At 38.0% G+C, this 22,621-nt stretch overlaps 1 protein-coding gene across 3 annotated transcripts in view; it reads right to left on the bottom strand.

The window, feature by feature from the left end:
* The window catches only part of ANKRD28 (ankyrin repeat domain 28), a 201,499-nt gene that overhangs the window by 109,990 nt on the left and 68,888 nt on the right, over window positions 1–22,621 (bottom strand). The window contains exons 1-2 of one of the 3 annotated variants that reach the window (XM_024209573.2): window positions 18,813–20,358; window positions 17,558–17,641 (exon numbers count right to left, since the gene is read on the bottom strand). The exons of 1 other annotated variant lie outside the window; for it this stretch is intronic. In XM_024209573.2, the coding sequence (XP_024065341.1) occupies window positions 17,558–17,641; window positions 18,813–18,929 (201 nt within the window). In that variant the 5' untranslated portion in view covers window positions 18,930–20,358. Of the gene's footprint in view, window positions 1–17,557; window positions 17,642–18,812; window positions 20,359–22,621 lie in introns of those variants that run through there. One more of the 3 variants, XM_024209574.2, reaches the window with a different exon arrangement.

Genomic DNA, 22,621 nt, shown 5'->3' with positions numbered 1-22,621 from the left:
ACAGGTAAAAGGATTTGGAGTCTCTGGCCAGGAGGGATTCCATAGCACAGTACACAGGAGAGCTGCCACCCTTCCCTTTATAGTTATGACACACCTAGAAGGTGATACAGAACAAGGTGATACAGAACAATCAACATAGATTTGTCAAGAACAAATCATGTCAAACCAACCTAATAGCTTCTTTGACAGGGTAACAAGCCTTGTGGATAAGGGAGAAGCAGTAGATGTGGTATATCTTGATTATAGCAAGGCTTTTTAATATAGTTTCACATTACCGTCTCATAAACAAACTAGGGAAATATAGCCTACTATAAGATAGATGCATAACTGGTTGGAAAATCATTCCAGAGAGTAGTTATCAATGGTTCACAGTCAAACTGGAAGGGCATATAGAGTGGGGTCCTACAGGGATCGGTCCTGGGTGCGGTTCTATTCAACATCTTCATCAATTATTTAAATAATGGCATAGAGTTTACACTTAAAGTTTGCAGACTATACTAAATTGGGAGGGGTTGCAAGGGCTCTGGAGGATAGGATTACAATTCAAACTGGAAAATGGTCTGAAGTAAGCAGGATGAAATTCAATAAGGACAAACGCAAAGGACTTCACTTTGGAAGGAACAATCAATTACACAAATGCAAAATGGGAAATGATTGCCTGGGAAGGAGTATTGCAGAAAGGGATCTGGGGGTCAGACTGGATCACAAGCTAAATATGAGTCAACAGTGTAACACTGTTGCTAAAAAAGCAAATATTCTGGGATGTACCAAGAGAATGTTCTAAACAATACATGGGAAGTAATTCTTCCACTCTACAATAAGGCCTCAACTGGAGTATTGCATCCAGTTCTGGACGCCACATTTCAGGAAAGATGTGGACACACTGGAAGAAGTCCAGAGGAGAGCAACAAAAATGATTAAAGCTCTAGAAAACATGACTTTTGAGGAAAGATTGAAAAAAACTTGGGTTTATAATGTCTGGGGAAGAGAAGACTGAGGAGGGATATGATAACAGTTTTCAGTACCTGTAAAAGGTACCTCGTTACAAGGAAGGGGGTGAAAAAATTCTCATTAATCTCTGAGGATAGGACAAGAAGTAATGGGCTTAAATTGCAGCAAGGGAGGTTTAGGTTGGACATCAGGAAAAACTTCTTAACTGTCAGGGTAGTTAAGAACAAATTACCTAGGAAGGTTGTGGAATTTCCATCATTGGAGGTTTTTAAGAACAGATTAGACAAACACCTGTCAGAAATGGTCTAGTTATTACGTAGTCCTGCCTTCAGTGCAGGGGCCTGGACTAGAACTAGATGACCTACTGTGGTCCCTTCCAGTCCTACACTTCTATGACTCCAATGCAAAAAAACCAGCAAACAAGCTGTACCAAGCTAATGTTAAAACTCCCCAAAAAGTGCTTCTAACACTTCAGAAAGCATATTCTTTTATCTGGAGTATTCCTTTGGCACAGCAGGTAGAAGAATCCAAAGATAGGAGAAATCTGTCATTACCTAACACTTGTGAAAAGGAGAAGGGACTTATGATCAGGCACCCGCAGTATGTTGATAAAAATAAAGCACTGCTAAGCAATCCTCCCCCCCATAAAGTTACAAGTGAATTAAAGATCAGTATCATAGATAACTATATCTTATTCAGTAAAATGTTTTATCCAAAAAAACAAAATTGAAGAGGTAAATTTAGGGAGGAAAGGGATATTATCTTGTGGATGAAGGGGAAGGGAAAAGACAAGGCTCCTTAAAAAAAAGGCAAAAAAGGGCAAAAATTCCAAAAAACATGTATAGTGTCTAATAGATACATGCTTTGTCACAGCCCTGGCCAAGTCCCCCTAATGGACGGTCGCTAGATTATATTAAATCTGACCCACCCTTAGGATCCCATGAGCATCCAAGCCAGCTGGTTCTGAGCAGAGTCCAGACACTATCTCTAGCTCTGAAGCTCTAGGTACAACTCCCTGTCTGAAACCCTTCCTTGGGATGTGTGACTTTGCAATTCAACCACCCTAAATCCCAATATCAGTGCCAAGACTTTGCAAATTACCCGTCACTGATGCACAGTCCTCCAAAATTTCCCATTCAATAGGCACTCTGGTTTACATGCAACTCTTCAGGAACAAAGACTTTACAAAGGAACTTTGCCAAGGAACACCTGACTCTGATAGTACAGGATCATTACAGATCTAGACAAAACAAACATTTGAACACAACCTTCCACCTCCCAACCCCATGGCCATCCGACTCCTTAGCCATTGGACAGTGTCTTTGGGGTAAACCAGAGCATCTCCTCCCCATCTCTTCCAGCTTTGTCTTCTGTTTCTGGTGTTAGAATGGTTCCCTTGCTTAAGAATGTCATTTATAAAAGCAGTTTGACACTTAAACAAAAGCAAACCAACAACTCTGTTGTTCCACTCAGGATGTTCAACGCTCCAAATCTCCCTCCTCCCCTCAACTTGTGGGGCAGAAAGTTGTTAAAAGTCAATAGCTCTGCTAGTAGGAACCCCACTGTCCCACCAGGATATAACCATTCATGGCTGATACCCCTGCTTTCCAGAGACAATCTGCTCCTCCTACAAAATGCAAGTTCCAATCCACACTGAAAGTTCCAATCATAAATGTTATTCATAAAGCAAAAAGGAATTCATACATTGACAGACATTCTCCAAACTGTCAAAAATATACTAGTATGCTCAAGTACCAAATCTTCCAAAAATATTTTTACTAAAAAATTAAAATTTTAATCCAATTTTTTCATGGCTCCTTAAACCTCTGGCTCAGGTCATGGATGAAGAAGCAGTCTATAATACAACTAGGCTGAGAACTGTTAGTTTTGTAGATTATGACCAAAACCTGGATTTGGTACCATAAAGAAATTGGGAGCCTTTGGAGAGCACATAGAACCAGTGCCACGTGTTCTTGACAGCTCATTCTGGTAAGGAGCAGACCACCATGTTCTGCAGAAGCTGGAGCTTTTGCTTCCACCTTCAACCCTAGACATAGTGAACAACAGTAATCTAGCCTGGAGGTGATAAAAATACATATCACTGTGGTTATATCCTTGTCAAAAAAGGACAGCTTCCTAGTAAGCTGAAGGAGGAATAAGAGGACAGATGCTTTCCATAGAAGGAAAGGCCAGTACCCATCAATATCACATCCATATTACTTCGGTTGTTTCAGCATTCTTCATCCAGAAACTTCTCTTCTGTAGGCACTGCAACTTTTTTATATTTTCTATAAAGTTTGTTGTAAAGGAAAGATACAGTGGGGTGAAAACAACAAAGTGCCTGGGGGTGCTTCAAAAAAAAATCAGCAGGCAGGCTCTCAGAATTTACTGATATGAATACTGAGAACAGGACAGATCCCCACCAGACATATACATTGGGAAGAGAAGGAGTTGCCTGTAACCAGCCTCTGGGCCCTGTTAAAGAAAGAAGTGTTGTAATTCCACTAGGCCATGTAAGTGATTCAGCAGTGACTTGTGATCAACAATGTTGAAAGCTACAAAGACTGAATAGTATGAGACTGAGGTCTGTGCTCTACCATAGCCATAAGGCCCATTGGTGCTACCAAGGCCATCCTCATGACAAGATCCAGTCCAAAAACCTGAGTGTGAGGAATTCAAGAAGATATCAGCACACATGAAAGATGATACTGGAGTTCATGCATCTCAAAGTTATTCCTGAGAGGAAATATTGTGTCCATTTTATAAATAAAGGAACATATAACTTAGTGACTTACCCAAAGTTACAAAGAGTCGGTGGCAGAAGAGAGAAGAGAACCCAACTAATCAGCTGGTTTGGGCTTTGGCCAAAAGAAAAGTTTTAAGAGGGGAAACACTGAACACCAAGTCTGATGTAGCTTTTAAAATGGTACGAATTACTTTGGGCTTGTCTATACTTAACACAGTGCAGCTACATTCCTGTAGCACTTCAGTGTAGACTCTACTAATGCCAACAGAAGGGCTTCTCCCATCAGCATAGGTAGTCCACTTCCCCGAAAAACGTTGATGGAAGAATTCTTCCATTGACTTAGTGCTGGTCTACACCGTAGATTAGGTTGGTATTGCTGTGTCAACTTTTCATACTCCTGAGAGGCGTAGCCATACTGAAGTTCCTAGTGTAGACCAGGCCTTAATAAGGATAAAGAGTCATTTTCCAAAACTGAGTAAAACATAAGGCTGCTTTGTGGTACTCAAATCTCAAAAGGCAGAGGAAGTCTAGAAACCATAGTCTGTCCCATAATCTTAAACAAAATCTTAAAGAGGAAGATATTTACTGTACACTAGTTAAATTTTGAGGAAAATGTCACTAAAAAAGCTTGTGGAGTATTCTTTACTTCCCTTGCTATTATATTTGAGAGGTATGGAAAGGAATTTTGTCCTTTGTATCCCAGCTTCTTCTACTGTTTAATCCCACAAGGAAGTCAACCCTAAATTTATAATCAAGAAGTTTCAGAGGGAACAAAAAACACTACCTAAAGCAGAGCTTTCTATAATCAGCAAAGACAGAAGACACCATAAAGTTCACTAGGAACCTTGCTAGGTCATCAATGTAATTTACCTTGGCAACTCTTGGATATTATTATAAATTGGAGCTATACAAAATCCTAAAATAGAGCTGATAAACTCTTACGGTTAACTTTAATACATTGGAGATAATCTATTCAGCATATCTGTGCAAGTACAAATAACCTTTTTGCAATTAAAGAATTAAGAGAGTCAATAATATGGCTACACAGTTCTGTATTTCAGTATCCTAAAAACTCCTCTGCCTGGAGACCGACACTACGTATCTAAATTTTAGTGAGGCAAAAAAACAACTTATTTCCAGAATCACATAAAGAAGGAAATAGGATATCTAATTATTCGTTATAGAGGATATACTTCAATAAGCAGCCCAAGCTATCCAATGAAAATAAGTAGGAAGTCCACAACTTTATTAAAAGGAGACTACTGTAATAACTATACTATTAACCCAATTTTTTCTTCAGAAACCAGTAGGTATTCTTTGCAGTTTAAACTTGTTGTGGGTGCCTAGTTCTCCCTTGAATAACTAATAGGGTTCCTAAGCCCTCAAAGTTCATGTAATCAGATTTCAGACCCACAGGACTGAATCTTCCTAGTTCCTATGTTGCATATTGCTCACTCTCTTACTGGATCAAACTAGTAGTCCATAATTGTTCAGCATCCTACCTCCAGTAGACGCCAATACCAGATGCTTCAGAAGAAAAAGGTAAGAAACCGTGCCATGGGAAATTATACAATAGCCTGCCTCTATGGAAAGCTTCTTCCTAACTCCCCTCAGTTAGAAGTTATCTTATCTCATGAAGCATGAAAATTGACATCTTCCAAAAACATATTTTCCTTTTTATTTTAATCTTACCAATGTAACTCTGGATGTTCTCATAACCCCGTGAAGTGTTCAAACTCTTCTTTAAATCCTGCTAAAGCTTAACATTTTGAGGTAATGAGTTTCATAGCCTAATTTTGTGTTGTTTTAAAAAGTATTTACACATGCTATCCACCTATCCCCCATGCCATAGGAGGTGGCAGCCAGGACTGGGGCTGCCAAGCTCGTGTGTCTACCAGTGGCAGGTGATGCAAGGGGTGTACAGTTCTGGGTCGCTGTCCTCATCATCATCACTGGAGAGAGGTGGCGCTGAGGCCCCTGGGTTGATGATCAAGCTCGGTCCGGGCCTCGCTGGGGTACCGTCTGTACCAAATAGGGGGGTCCCTGGCATAGAAGAAACTGCCAGGTCTGCCTGTCTAGTGAAAAGTTGCAGTACCGGAAACTCGGTGCTGGAGATGGCAGCGCAATCTGAGAGGAGAGGGTCAGAACTGTCAACACCAAGGTCTTGCTGAGCTGCCTACGTGCAGCAAGTGGTGCCATTACCGTGATCGGTGCCGAGATGTTCTTTGGCACGTTTGGTGCTGAGCTAGGCTTTAGATCACGATGACTGAGACTGGTGTTCGGTCGCCTTTTTAGGGACAGGGTCCTTGGAAGCAGTCTTGGTAGTGGAGCCCTTGTTTGAAGCTGCTGCTGGCAACTGTTGGTCAGGAGGCAGCCTGGACTCTGGGTCGGAGGCGGGCCTGAGGGATTTCTCCATCATGAGTAATTTAAGTTGGAGGTCCCTGGCCTTTAGTGTCCTGGCAGTCAGATTTTTACAATGAGGACACTTTTGAGGAATATGGGTCTCTCCGAGACAGCGGATGCACTGAGTGTGGCTGTCTGAAACAGATATCGATAGCCAGCAGATCAGGCAGTGTTTAAATCCCAGGGAACCAGGCATGCCTGAGGAAGGTCCAGCTCTGGAGAAGAACAGGGTAGCCCATTTATAAGCAGTCGTTGGCAGAGGGGGAAAACTACCCTAAACATTTTTTGTTTTTGTTTTTTAATATGGAAAAAATTAAAAGTAATGTTAACTGAAGTTAACTAGAATAGAGGGGGATACAAGAAAAGGAAGGAATATGAACTATCTATAGAGTTGAAGGGGTGCTGCTGTCGCTCCAACTCAAGTCCAGGGCAGTAGAGAAGGAACTGGAGGTCAAGTTGGCTGCACATGCTAGGTAGCCACTCGGAACAGCACGAGACGGCTGCTATGTGTGTGCAGCCAACCGGGGCACTGCTACTACAAATCTCTGATTACAAGCACAGGGCACCAAGACACCTAAAATGGAGCACCCACAGGGACACTCCTTGAAGAACATTATTTTCCTGGTAAAACAGGTGTATCAATATTGTATGTAACATGTGCCAGAGTTAGAAGGGCCAACCCACTTTTTCAGAGACAAAGACACACTAGCACCCCAGACAGGTGTTAAAGAGTGATCACCGGCATAGGTGGCCATTCTTCAGCAACAGGAAGATGTAAACAAGAAATTTACATTGCATCACAGGAACATTTCAAACCTCACATCCACAATGGACTACGTGTCACCATGACTCAACAAAGATGTTTCTAGCACAAGAAACTGAGTTACAAAAGGGGGAGGAAAACACTTTACTTCAACCTCTCCGCTCATGACATCAACAACTCTCAAAGAACTGAACTAAGGGGGAGTGATCCCAGGCTGAACAGAGACCCAGCCTTTGAAATTTACAGCAGCATATGGTGAGACAAGGTGCTTTTAAGGATACTTCGCTTGTTAAGTTAAGAGTAATATGCAAGCTAATACCTATTTCTTTTGTAACCAATTTTGACTTTTAGGCATTATCACTTGTAATCAATTAAAATCTTAGGAGGTTAATAAACTTGTTTTATCTTAACCAGTGTGTGTTTGGATTAAAGTGTCTAGTAAACTCCATAGGGGATAATAAGGTTGGTGCATTATCATTTTCCTTTGATTAAATGACATACTTTCTATGACCTTGCATTGTTCAGTAGCATGCTGGACAGTACAAGAGACACATTTCTGAGGGAATATATAGGACTAGGAATTTGTAGGGTCTCATGAGTGATCATCAGAGTGTTCATGTATTTAGCTGGGAGTGAATCTGCATGCTGAAGGCTGCATTAGCAGGTCAGGGTTGGCTGTTCTGGCAGTAAAGCCATGTAAAAAGCACCCCAGGCTAGAGAGTTAAGGGGACACTACTGTTCAACAGTTCAGTTTGTACCTTGGGGGATTTCACATTGTGGACCAAAGTATTTTTCCTTTCCTCTCCTAGAATGACTTCAAAGCATAGTTTGTGTTATGAGGGGTGGGAACAATTTAGTATCATTGACATCAAAAATCCCCACCACATACACATATACCCCTACCTAGCCAAGACTGGGTTTTGTTTTAAAAAAAATATATTTTAAAAGTCATATTTTACCTCATAGTGCTCTTCTTTTGCAGGATTCCATCAATTCATGGATCCAGACAGGGGCAGCAGGTACACTTCAGAACACTTCAAGGTTCACTTCAGAACACTGTCTAGCTGTACGAGGTATATGATCTGAGATAGGGCATTTCCTGGGAAGGGAGAGGGGAGCCCATGGAAGGTCTTTGGTAGACAGAGTCAGGGTGACCCTGGCCCAGGAGGAGTTTGGGGAAAGCAAGTACCTGCCATGCTGCCTACAAAGCACTGCCACCTGATAAAGTCTTAGAAAGTGGTGAGCTAAGATGGTTTACTATGCATAATGGTTCAATTTATTATCTCATCCTTCCATCCACATATTTTCCTTTTGTCTATGTCCTCCCTTTATGGTACCTTTCATTATACAAGAATATGAACTCTTTGGAGTGGGGATTGTTTTATTTACGTTTGTATAGCACCTGACAAGTATTCTTAACTGTGGTTTCTAGGTGCTGCAGCATTACAAATAGTAATTAGCAGTATTAGTACTACCAGACTGGACAGGAAGAGAGGAAAAAAAAGAACGAAAGGAAGCAGCAAGGATGGGGTAGCACCCATCCATAGTTATTCTCACATTCTGAGTAAGAGCAGTTCTCTTCCCCCATTTCCTTTCTCGATGACTCCTGCCAAGAAAATCCTGACCCTACCCACCCTAATCAGCCACAGGCAGACTCCTCGAACTCTACATTCTTGGAAATTTCTCCTGACTCTCCTTCACCATGGCATTTGTAGAGCTAGGCAGCCCTTGAAGTCTTCTATCCATTCTAGTGCCAACAGCGAACCCCTGCCTGGAATCAGGAAGTGTTGGAAGACTACAAAAGAGAATGATCAATTTTAAATTTGCATTTAAATAAAACAGCTTGAGGTTTCAGTAACAATAACTTACATTAATTTGAGAGATGTTATGCATGAAAGCCACATTGAAAAAGGTGTGTTTTTGTTGCAATTTTGGAGAATGTAATTACTAATATTTCCTTATAACAAATGCACGCCTCCGGCAGACAGCCATTAAAAAATAAAAAAAACTCACTTCCTTTCTCCAAATAAAATCATTTAGGAGATATCTGTGCATGCCTGAACAGTACCTCTAGGAGGGTGAATAGCAAGTTTATTAAATTCAAACCAACTGCCGTAAGTGGATGAAGTACTGTTCATGCAAAAAGATTCATCAGTGTTTGTGTGACCATTTTATACACTTGACATTATTTCCATAGCACATTTCATGCCAGCCAACTTCAGCCGCACCTGGAAAAATGTAATTTGCCTTATCTACAGTATATTTTTCAAGACATGTTATTCCAATTTACATTTATTCACAAATATTGGATTATTTTGGTTTAAATGTTGTACTAGATATATTCAAAATTTTAATACTGCATTAGCCCTTCTCTACATAAAGGAATTTTTCCTAATAACCATTAAGTTCATTTGTTTACAAGATTTCAGCACAGCCCCCTCACTCCTATTGCTGCAGAGAACATCTGGCTACAGTTTTGCCTACTATTTCTATTCCGTGATTTGAATTAATGCAAGTAAAAACTCCTGCTCCCCCAGTATGCTTTGTTGCAAGCGAACCTTCTATGCTTCCATTCATACTTAATAGTCCATTGCACTGCAGGTTACATTTGGTGTAATATGTAATGGATGCCTTGGAACAGCAACATGAAATTCCAATTAAATTCTTTTATATATAACAAGCACAGAGCTCTTTAAAAAGCCTGATCTGAGATTTTAATTAGTGCCCTTTGTTACAATACGTTTGATCGCCAGCACTTAATTTTCATGATATTTCTTAGAAAACCCACGCACACAAAAGGTCACTACAGTACTCAATCCAACGAAGGATGCAACTGTTTTATTACAACTGGTACCAATCACTGAATCATTTAAAAACATAGATCAAGATATCTTCTGCTTAAGGAGAGTTAATCCCAGTATTTTCAACCACACAAATAAATACAAAGTCCTTTCCCAAGCACAGTATCTGCTGCAAATCCACTCTTTTTCCAAACTTGGAAAAGATAAATGGACTCTCAATTATGTAAACATCTTTATACAAAATTTCTATGAATGAAGCAGTTTTACTAAATAATTTTTTGGAAGGTTAGCAAAAGAGTTATCCGTTAAGTTGACCATTTTTCCCAAATAAAAACCAATCAAAAATAGTTTGAAAAATAATACCAACTGCATTTAATAAACACTATTAACATTTTATGGAAAAGGTGGTACAGCACTTAAAATCTGTTTGGAGTTCTAAACATTTTTGTGCCAAAGTGAGCATATTCACAGTCAGGTAAATATTATAAGGTTTATATGTAAACATACAAGGTAAATTACATAAAGATCACTTATTCCAAATCTTAAATGTTTTTTGCAACTACTGTTGATTTTTTAGAATCAGAATACTATTCACTTGTGGGTTTTTTGTTTTTCAGGTTTTGTTTCTTACTTTTTTTGTTTTTTCAGACATTTAAACAGTGTATTATTCCAAAACAAAATTGGGCCAAAGTTTTGCTTTTAGGTTATTAGCTCATCTGCCATTGAAACAGAATACAGGTCAATGGCTCAAAGGACAGGCTATTTTGCTCTTTAAAAAGAGAAATTACCCCAGTTTTATACAGTGACTATAACCACTGTAAGAAAGACAGATTAGAGTATGTACTCAACAGGACAGAATTTACAGGTTTTTCAGGTATTCTTTAGGATAACTTTGGGGCGGGAGGCATGGCCAGCCTTACGAGTGGGCGACACCCCAGTGCGCTGTGATAGGGGGTCATAAACCGAGTGCTGGGCCTGGAGCTGGGGATGGACTGGACTGGGGACCGAGCTGTAGCTACGAGTCCTGGCCAGGTTGGGGAGGGATGAGACTTCCTCTTCCGCTTCACAGGCCAGGTCAGACTCACCTCCAGGAACCTCCCCCAGCTGCAGAAAGCTCTGAAGGCAGCACCGCCACCAACAGCAGCACAGAAGTAAGGCTTGCAATACAGCAATCCCCTACAATAGCCTTGCGACTCCCCCACGACCTCCATTTGGGTCGGGACCCCCACAGTTATAACACCATGAAATTTCAGATTTAAATATCTGAAACTGTGAAATTTAAGATTTTTTAAATCCTGTGACCGTGAAATTTACCAAAATGGATTGGAAATTTGGTAGTGCCCTAAACAAACAAGTTATTCTTGCTAGTATAGGCAGAGAGAAGACTTGTTATACCCATGGCTGTGTCTACCAAAAAGTCTACCCATCACTGACAAAAGGTACAGCTGAACTGGTGCTGAAATGGTTTGATTGCAACTGTAGACAAGCAGAACAAAATCATGTTTAGTTCCCTTTCAGAAATCGTGGCTGAACACTACATAAGCTGTCTACAAAAATTTCTCACTGTTGCTAGCACCAGTTCAGCTCCATCAGTGTTAGCAATGTGGCACACCCTAGTTTAGACAGGCTGTTGTGTGCAAATACCATTTTAAATTAATTTAATGTTAATTAAAACTGATCTGACTGATCTAATCCATTTAAGACAGCAGCTGGTAAGCTCTCACAATAGTGCTTTTGTAAACTACAAAAAACTATTCATTGCTTACAATGAGTAACTCAGAAACCCAAATATTTCACTCAGCAACTAATATGCAAATTCAGTTAACTTTTTCGTATTAAGCTATAATAAAATTATGTTTTATTGAAAAAAGAAAAACCTATGTGCACAGAACCATGCAGATCATGTGATTTATAGCCATTTGATATAAACAATTAGTTACAAAGCAAAAAAGGCTACTGAACATAAAATGATCAATTCTTAAAACCCTTTTCCCTGCATGACATGCTACACTATATTAAAAGTGAAAAATTAAGTTTACATTAAAGATATAGTACTACACAACTCGTTAGAACTAAAGTCTAAGATTGCACCCCCACCGCATGTTAGCGTAGCAGACATGCATTGAATTATCCAGCAACTGACTATCAAGTCATTCAATAATTGCCAATATATTACAATAATTCTAAAAATGCATCTCAAAGCAAAAATATTCAACATGCATATTTATCTATGTGTTCAGAGTTCTCAAGTATACCAAAATGTTCTGCTTTTCTGGCTTGCCTGTTCTACTGTATGGGCAAGTACGAGTAACATTCTGCAAGAAGGGGAGACACTCCCTAACCAAATCTCATATCCTAGGGTTAAGTGCACTGAGATGGCAACCAGGTGACCATGAGTTCAACTCATTTCTATTGCTGTGTCATCTATTTTAGGTTATATACTGCCACCCAGTACCATAGTATCTGAGCACTTTTTTTAATTGCTCTTTATTTTTGTCTTAGGTATTTATACAACCCCCATTACTGTAGTGTTTGAGCATCTCATAACCTTTAATTTATTTATCCTCACAACCCCTGTGAGGTTACTAAAGTCATTTTACGGATGGGGAAGCATGACGCAGAGAGGCTAAGTGATTTTTCCCAAGGTCACAAGCAGGGATGGAACAAGGATTTGAACCCAAGTCAACCAAGTCCTAGGCCAGTGCCCTAACCACTGACCAGCCCTTCCCTCCTTTAAAGAAGGGCACTGAAGTGCACAGAAATATATTTAGCAAGACAATACGCTACCCTAGAAGGCAGTCCAGTATCACCCATTTTATAAGTAAGCCAACTGAGAGATTTCACAAATCCACTTTAGGCAGAGCTGGGAAGAGAATCCACATCTCTAATACAGCAGTATTATCTTGTCTACACCCACAACTCTTGCCACTAATACATCACACCCATTCCCAAATCCAAAAACAAAATACATGATTTGGTATCACCAACATCTTACTGCTGTCTAGCAAATAACTAATCTGCTGGTAAAGCACATGCCAATTCATCCAATAGTGTGTGTTCCATATAGAGAAAAATAGTTACTCCTTTACTCAAATGGGAGAGGTCTTATAGTCCAGAGTTCAAATCCTACTGGCAACCTATGTCCTTATGGTCACACATGAAGGTATTTGTTTTTCTAGTTTTATTGAAACTGGTTTAATTCACATAATGAGAAAACATCTTTAGAAAGAGGTTTTTATAGTTTAAAACCACCATAAGCTGTCAAAGACACAATGTACAACAATACACCGGTGTGCCACATTTCAGTAATTTGTCATACATGTTAATTGTGTCACACACAGGTAGGTTTGAACATTGGTATATGCATGTCAGCACAGGAATACCACTCTTGCAAAGATTAGGAGTTTTGCAGAAGGGGAGCTATTTTGGATTTAGTGGCTGCCTAAACAAGTAAATGGCATATTAAGACTGTAGACATGTTCTGGAAGAGATTAGACGTTTATCCTTGGGCTGAGACCAAGTATGAAAGGTTCAGCCCTCCTAAGAGAGCAAGTGTAATCAGGATTTTAATGGCAACTCTGGATGTAACCATAACTGTAGCAGCATTTGTTACCATGAACACCAATTAGATTGTGCATAGTGAGAATATGAAAAATTCTACTGAGTTCAACAACAATCTGCATTCTCAAATTGCACTGTTTGCAACAATGCACGCTCCAAACCTCCACTGAAAACCTTTATTGACCTTTTTGCAAGTCACAGACCAGTTTGAGATATTATAGTTGCTCTTTCACTGCTATGTTACAATTCTAGTGCTGACAATAATATAAAGTTTGTTAGTCTAAACTGATATTAAGACTCAAGATAAGGCATCCAATATCAGTTCATAACAGCCTTTTTCCGGAACATAACTAAAATTTGCTATCTTGTTATCTCACTGTTATGCACAGCAGCTCATAATATGAAAGACCACCTCTAACCTGAGAATTCTTCTTGTATGGCACCTTGACACTAGAGGATAAACTAAGAAAGAGTGACAGCCTTACAATAGAGTATTTATTTTGTTGTCAAAAGGCATTTGGTGCTATCTTTGGACATTTTGTTATATGTAATAGGTTTTACACATTAGGGAATCAATTAAGTTTATTTCATACCCTATAACCAGATTTCCCTATCTAGTAGCATGAACGCTAAACATTAAATTTTGACAGTTTAAAAAGGATTCACTCAATGTTTTGGGCCAGTCTGACTGGAAAACACACAATCTAGGGATTCTCTTTTATTATAACGAGGAATCTGGTGGCACCTTAAAGACTAACAGATTTATTTGGGCATAAGCTTTTGTGGGTAAAAAACCCCACTTCATCTTCATCCACTAAATCTGTTAGTCTTTAAGGTGCCACTGGACTCCACGTTGTTTTTGTGGATACAGACTAACACGGCTACCCCTCTGATACTTGTATTTTATTATGTTTGTCAAATACACAATGGGGCCCAGCCTGGTCATGATCTTTAGGCATTTAATATTGATATTGTGGTAACAATCACCACTTAGTTTTAAGAAGTCAAACATTATTCTACATAGATATATCTCACTTTGCGTCAATAAAATAAACAGATGCCACAAAACTACAAAAACATTGTCAGACTATTAGAATATGAAATATTTTATATAAACATCCACAATGATCTTAAAAGATACATGAAACTGAGTGATCAGAGAAAAAATGTCCCCCAAGACACATCAAAAATGCTCATGCAACATCCTTCTTGACTTTGTCAGATGACTCCATACGAGATGAAAAGTTAATTTGATAAATTCAGCTCAGAGACAGAACTACAACCCACAGAAAAATAAGATGATAAATAACCCACCACCCACAAAAGGATACTATCCTCCAACTATAAGAATACTGACTGCACAATAATAGTTGTTCAGAAAAGCAGCAAGAGGCATTATGGACCATGAATAAGGAATTCCCTAGACCACTGCTGAAGTTTCTGGATGGTGACATGGAGAAACATACACACATTGTTTGTCATTGTTTCCCAATATAATTCTCAACAATTAAATAGTCTAATGCAACTCTTATCTTTATTGTCAAATCATGAAAACTGCATTTTCTCCACCTTTTCCTTCCCACTGCCAATGATGGCATATAATTAAGATGGAAATTTAGATTGTGAGGGGATGGTTGGGACACTAAGGATCCTAGCCATCTCATAAATAGCCTGTGTCAGCCAGGTAAAAATAAAAAACAAAAAAGCAAGAACTAAACTATTCACCAAACAGGCTTCCTCAGTTCCCTCAAAAAAAAAGGGGGGGGGGGGAAATGTGTGTTTGTAAGCAACTGGAAAACAGGCTGTGGTAAGGGCTGCACGTGAACATACTGTTAAGAAAACTGTACTTCCCACCTCCCCAACGGTAGCAGGGCCAGCACTGAAGGAGGAGGCACTGAGGGTGATAAGTACCTGTCTACATTACAGAGGGTGACTGGGAAGCTGCTCTGCGGAGAAGAGCATGTCTGCCAAAGCCTATGTTTCTAAGCACCTCTTTGCATATGAATAGGCAAAGACATGATATGCCTAAGACATGTTTCCCTCCAAGATTGTTTTTGAGGCAATAAAGCATTAAAATCTAAGGATTTAAACACGAGTTATGAGTACTTTGTTTTTTCCTGTTTTTTCCAACATAACTGCTTATCAGTCAAAAGTATCTCTCTTCCAATAAATTCTTTAACAATTATATTACCCCCTACCTAATTGGATTGTGCATCTGTTTATCCATGTTTGTGAACTGATTCCATTTGACTGACAAGAGGTTGTGCTGGAAAGACATTGCACACATGCTGAAAACTAATAGACGCTTTTGCTTCACGTAAAAGAAATGGAAAATAATTTAATTAAAAAGCCAACTTCTACTAATAAAACTTGTTTACAAGAACCAAATTTATAAAAATTAAATTTTATTTATGTACTGAAAAGCATGAGTAAAGTGACTAACAAATACTAATCAGGTTTTTAAAATAATAAAGAATGTACAAGATGTGGTCAAAGTGCACATATGAAAAGAATCAACTTTTTAAAAATTTTATAAGCATATTAAGTTATATATCACATCACATGAACCAAGCTTCCTTCTGAAACATATGAACTACTTTGGTATCCATAAAAAAGCATCCTCTTTTAAAACTATCAGGTGCAACTTCTATAAAAGTGAGCATCACAGAAGAATCTGAAATGATATCAGAGAGCTGAAGTACTGCAACAGGAAGGCTTACAAAGGTATCAATCACAGTGTGCAAAGTAAAAAACAAAAACAAAAGACAAGTGGATAAACAACTGATCTCTCTCACCCAAAGTCAATTTTTTTTGCAACTTCATATAGGAGTTGCAAAATTTCTCATTAAATTTAACCTTGTAAAACAACACTTTCAGACCGACAAGTCACACAGTATTTATTCACACAGGACACAATCTAAGGTCCATGAAGTCAATGGAGATACTCACCTACTTTAATGAGCACTGGATCGGCCCCATAATCTCATGCAAAATGCTTTCAAATGTCTAAATATATATTTTTGAATAAGCTTTTGTTTTAGACTATATATTCCCAATTTTGTAATTATAAACAGTAATTTTTTGGTGTTTCACTGGATAGCATCCAACTATGTTGGATCTAGTGGTCAGTATTAACGCTTTAGGACAACTAATCACTTTAGGACCAATTTGGGAAGTTACAAATGGGAGGAAAGAAATTGCTGCATGAAGACCTTACATGTGCAAATTGTAAGTGTTTTTTAAAAGCAAAGTGATAGTAGCAGATTATTAAGGCTCATCTTCTAATGGGACACTATTAAGTTAAAAATTGTATGTTACATGAAATTCCTTACTGATGTCTTGCACCTTAAATTATTAATAGTTGAAGATGTACTTTATTTTCACCAGTTATGTGGTTTTAACTTTTGTATTTCACTCAAATAATGAAACTGGACAAGTCAACTTAATTTCAATATAACAAACAAAAAATCTGTTTGGGTTTGCAACACTGCAGGGTTATAAAACAAAAGAACAAGGGCTTCCAATTTTAAATGAATGCATAAACATATTTGGAATGGGTTACCTAGGGAGGTGGTGGAATCTCCTTCCTTAGAGGTTTTAAGATCAGGCTTGACAAAGCCCTGGCTGGGATGATTTAGTTGGGATTAGGGTCCTGATTTGAGCAGGGGGTTGGACTAGACCTCCTGAGGTCCCTTCCAACCCTGATATTCTATGATTTTATGATTTGTTTTTAGGATTTGTATTTTAAAATCCTCCCAAGATCATGTTCTCTGCCTAAATAAAGTTGTCTGTACATTTTCTCAATTATTTACTGTACTTATATGTTGACTTTTGTGCATCCTTTGATTAAAAATGAATAGACAGACTCCACAAAACATCACAGACCTAAAATATTCCTATTTTCTAGTCAACTTTAATGCTTTAATGTAAACAAGCTTTGTGGGTTTTTTTGTGCAGTGAAACTGGAAATTGGAAGTCTAAAAGTTCACAGAGTAAGAAATACAATTAATTATTTTTTCTTTAAATAAATTTAGTACAAAAATCCAGACAAAGTGAATTTCACTTCCTTCTCTCCCACAGGACCATTTTTACATTTAAACCCTTCATACTGCAGTGCTTCCAAAGCCAAAGCTATTAAATTCAAGGTGAAATTTGTTTAAATAAGGAGATTAGGATCATGATCTATGTAGTTATGTTTTATGTAACAGTCAAAACATTCATAAATATCTGCAAATAAGCACTATTTTGAAGTGATAAGAACATTAAAGAGTTGGAGCTGTACCAAAATGAAATTAATTTAGTCTCAAAGCTAAAGGGCACGTTTCTCTTTACCTGAAAGTTAACATCTTCTTTCTTAAATATTAATGCTCGAACTTCATCAGGGTCCCCATTAAATATAGCTTGAACCAGCGGTGGCTGAAACAAAAGAAAGTAGTAGTATTTAAAAACAAACATACATTCCATGCATTACTCCTACATGTATTTTTTTATGACAACATAATGGTCATATACCAAATCAAGACTAAGGAAGGTGTTCCAGGTAGCAAAATGGAAAAAAAAAAAAAAACTATTGTAATATTGCAAAACTTGGCCTGAAGGAAGTCAATTAACTGCCTTTCCCTCCCTCCCCCCACCCGCAATATACTTTACAAACTTGTACACAAACTAATGAACCACTGGATTAAAAAAAAGTTTTCTAGATTTTTCTAGGTTTTTAACTAATGGTTAAAAAAAAAAGACTTCTAAAATAAATTCCTGTGGCAAAGTAAGATCAGGTAGTCTAGGATATATTTTGAATAGTATATAATGTATGTAAAACTCATTTTACATTAGTAAATTAGTAAAATTAAAAAGTACTCATGTGTTTGAAGAAGAATAAGGAAGCAGAGTATATTTGAATGATATGGAAACAAATGCACACATACACACAGGCATTACTAAATATAACTGGATTTCCTAATCATCACAAACTTCTGTGATATGATATCATGATCTAAGTAAAGCAGCAAATTACGTGACAAAGTAAAATAATTTTTGTTTTCAAGAAAGTAATTTTCTTCAGTGCTTCTGATAAGTGAGAACATGAATGCACAGCTACATTACATCTATAATCTGACTGATAACTTTTTATTTTAGTGTGCAACTGATATTGCTTGAGATACCCTGGATACTATACCAATTCTCAAAATACACACAGCTTATTATCACATTATAAAGGTTACATCAGTTTCTAAAGTGGTACTGAACAGATAAACCAATAACAAGTAGCAGAGAAAATGTTTACTGCAAATGTCATTTTGTCAAGCTCGCTGAAAAAACTGTACTATCATAAAACTAGCTACAAAGTTGAGATTTGTTAACTCTGCTTCAAAAATATTGTTACACACAAAAAAGGGAGCCCTTACAAGTTTTAATTCCATCACTAAGTTTTAAATATCTTGGTGCTTAACATAGGTGATTTTGACTTCACTAAAGAACTATTCATTCAACATATAAAGTAACCCAGGTGCTACTTTGCTTAGTCATGTAAATCTTATGATAAGCATCACTAGACCTTTGCAGCACTATTACAGAGGACATATCTTACCAACACATTTCCAGAAGGTGAAGGACGTACAGATGTGTTTTCCTGAGGTAGTTTGGAAAAAAATGTGGGAGAATCATCTTCAACCTCCTCCAAAACAACAATACACACTCGACTCATTCGATCCGTTTGAAAAAAAAACTGTATTCAGAACAACACAGTAGTAACCACAGCTGGGACAGCACAGAAAGTACTTTTACCTCCCAAGTATACACTCACAAACAGTTATAACTTGTTAACACTATTGCTGGTGTTTTAAAATTTAAAAAAAGGACTTTTTTCCCACTATATTTCATTTAACACCCTGAGATGTTCAAACAATGCTATTTTAAAAAAATATATATATACTTTTTTTTAAAAACAAGGTTTCATCCTCCTGTACTACAACAGTGAATTTGTGAAAAATGTACTAAAACTATTCTCAGCTCTAACTAGGTTATGGTAGAAATTTCAATATCGTAAATATCTATAGTATGTCCTTTTACCAGAAAATCTGCCTTTGTTAATATTGCTACTTCTACAGAATAACTTTATCCACACAGTGAAATCATTGTTGTAGGTTACATGACACCATTCTGTATAGAATGAAACAAGGAACAATTGCTCTGACAGAGATGATCACAGCTATAGCCAGTCTTGCAAGGTCAGTCTCCAATTTACAGTGCTGGGCTTTCCGATGACTGAAAATAAACACCACTGTCCTAAATGTTTCAGGAGCTTATTCTGCAATTTTGGAACTTCATTTGTCTTAATGTCAGGAATACTTCACACAATCTATTTTTCAGCAATGATTCACAACATGATATTCCAAGGTTGACAATTCTTCCCTATGTAATAAAGATCTCTGCAATGTACAGCAGAGCTGCAGTATATTTACATGCAATGAGTCAGACCACAAGGAACAATGGGACTCCTGGAATAATAATATTGCCTGTTTAATCCAGATTTCCCAAATGACAGAAACGTAGATAGTTTAACTCCATCAGTGATACAAGCAATGCAGAGCATTCATTTTTCCTCCATCAGGCAGTTGCTGTGCTGCTCCAACGGGGAGCCCACTATGCAGAAATGCTGTTAAGGAAGAATGCTTCCGCAAAACAAGCAAGCTACTAAAGCACGAAGAGCTCGAATTACTGCCTTAGACTTTTCCTGCAACAGCAGTTCATCACTCAAGTGTTTCTTTTGATCATCATGTGAATACAGCTTCCGTTGTAGTCTTCATTCAGACTGTGGAAAAAAATGAGACTCTGTGCATCTTCTTTGAGCCAACTTCTTTATGCGAACGTCTGCCTCTGTGCCAACCTGATTTTCCTCCAGGGTTAAATACTATATATCAATTTTCTGTCGCTGATTTTTAGATTGTGTGTTCGTTCAGAAGATGCTCTTGCAAAGCTTTGAAATCCTTCTGCCTGAATTGGTCATTATAGAACATATTAACAGAGCACAGTTCACATCCACAGCAGCATTCGAACTGAGCAATAGTCTAAAGAGCACAGACTGCAGACCTGCAGGATGAAATGCCTAGTAATGCTCACATGTTACACTTACCAGAGAACTGAGCTACTGCTCTGGATGCGACTTCCTCTAGCAAAATAAATAAATAAATAAATAGTGCCTTTTGGGCAGCCATCACAGTTAGAATGTTTGTGCCAGTTTTGTGACTAATTCAGCTCACACGTAAAAATTCTATAATTGACGAAAGAGTGAGTGTTTAACATTTTCCACTAAAAGCCACAAAGGAATCTGGTGTACTGGCTCTGCTGACTGACAATTTAGGCAAGTAAACAATTCCAACATTCTAACTGCTTTCACATGTTACTGTACAGAACAACAGAGCAGTCCTCATTTAACTCTCTGATGACAAAAAGAGTATTTTAAACAGAAATCCCTTACAAACTAAGATATAAAACTAGCTTTTAATGGTTAGTTACTTTAAAGATAACTAACCATTATTTACCATAAACATTACTTTTGCTACTAGATAAACACACACACACACACACACACAATCATAGAAGTTTGAAAAATGACTCAAAGCATAACGTAGCCTTCATTAATCTCACAGTCCTCCAACAAGCTGAATTTATATTTTGACCTAAATTTGCTTAAAGTAACTGTACTGGTCTGTGGGCATATTATACAACTGCATCATGTGCTATAAACTGTTGGAAATGCTTCTGTTAAGCAAATGGTGTTTTTTTGTTCCTACTAGACAATATAAAGATTTTTTGATGGCTGTCAATCACTGATCAATTCACAATCTATAAAAGGAGAACAGGTTGAATGATCTAGGTGACTGGGCAACAAAATGGCAGATGAAATTCAATGTTGAAAATGCAAAGTAATGCACATTGGAAAACACAATCCAAAATGATGGGGTCTAACCTAGCAGTTAACACTCAAGAAAGATCTTGGAGTCATCATCAATAGTTCTCTGAAAACATCAGTTCAATGTGCAGCAGCAGTCAAAAAAGCTAACAGAATATTAGGAACCATTAGGAAACAGAAAATATAATGCCACTATATAAATCCTTGGTACACCCACATCTTGAATACCACATGCAGTTCTGATTGCCCTGTCTCAAAAACGATATATTAGAAATGGAAAAAGTACAGAGAAGAGCAACAAAAATGATTAAGGGTATGGAATAGCTTCCATATGAGGAAAGATTAAAAAGATTGAGACTGTTCAGCTTGGAAAAGTGATGACTAAGGAGGGATATGAAACAGAGCTATAAAATCATGAATCATGCAGAAAGTGAATAAGGAAGTGTTATTTACCCCTTCACATAATACAAGAAGTAGGGGTCACCCAATTAATTTAATAGGCAGCAGATTTAAAACAAACATAAGGAAGTACTTCACACAATGTACAGTCAACCTGTGGAACTCACTGCCGGGGTAGATTGTGAAGGCCAAAAATATAACCGGGTTCAAAAAAGAATTAGATAAGTTCCTGGAAGATAGCCATTGATTGACCTATTAGTCCACGTGATCAGGGATGAACCCACATGCTCTGGGTGTCCCTAAGGACTCTGACTGTCAGATGCAGGGAATAGACAACAGGGGGTGGATCACTTGGTGATTGCCCTCTTCTGTTCTTTCCCTTTGAAGTATCTGGCATTGGTCACAGTCAGAAGCAGGATACTGGGCTAAATGGACCATTAGTCTGACCAAGTATGGCTATTCTTATGTTCTTATCTGAGGCCTCTTTATTAAAGTATTCTTACTCTGAAGTCCTATGTACCAGTCCAGGACACGTCCTGGAAAATTGAGGGTGGAGCATATTTTAAAGCATTTTTGTAGATTATGTAGTCTATTGGTTAGAGGTCAGGACTGGCATAATTTAACCCAGATGTCTTGTTCACTGTGTGACTCTGTGGCAATACATAAGCTCTGTACCTAAATTTTCTCATTTCTAGCATTTGAATAATAATGCTTTCCCACCTTTGTAAAGCCTTTTTTATTTCTCTATATAGTTAGTTATAATTCCATCCGAGATTTTTGGGAAAGTCACAACTAAGGACAGTTGAATAAAAGGAAGGATTGTGTGTTCTGTCAAGCTTATCTATTTCACTAGTCTGTCTACTTGGCGGTGGGAGGGGTCACAACTGTCCACAGAATGCAGGATGACAGAGGGTTTAAAGAACACGGCTCAGGTACATTTCATACAGATGTTCTTTAAGAACAAGGGAAGAGACCGAAAATGTAAACAGTAAAATTATTTCTACGTGTAACAAAGATTTCCATGTGATGTCAGCAGCTCTTCCAAGATGCAATACCCACTGAAAGGTTTTCTAATACACAGCATA

This window comes from Terrapene carolina, unplaced genomic scaffold (genome assembly GCF_002925995.2).
Source record: "Terrapene carolina triunguis isolate 2854851 unplaced genomic scaffold, T_m_triunguis-2.0 Scaffold84, whole genome shotgun sequence".
Taxonomy (NCBI): domain Eukaryota; kingdom Metazoa; phylum Chordata; order Testudines; family Emydidae; genus Terrapene; species Terrapene triunguis.
Note: the sequence above shows the minus strand (reverse complement) of the source record. Positions and strands in the feature narration are given on the sequence as shown.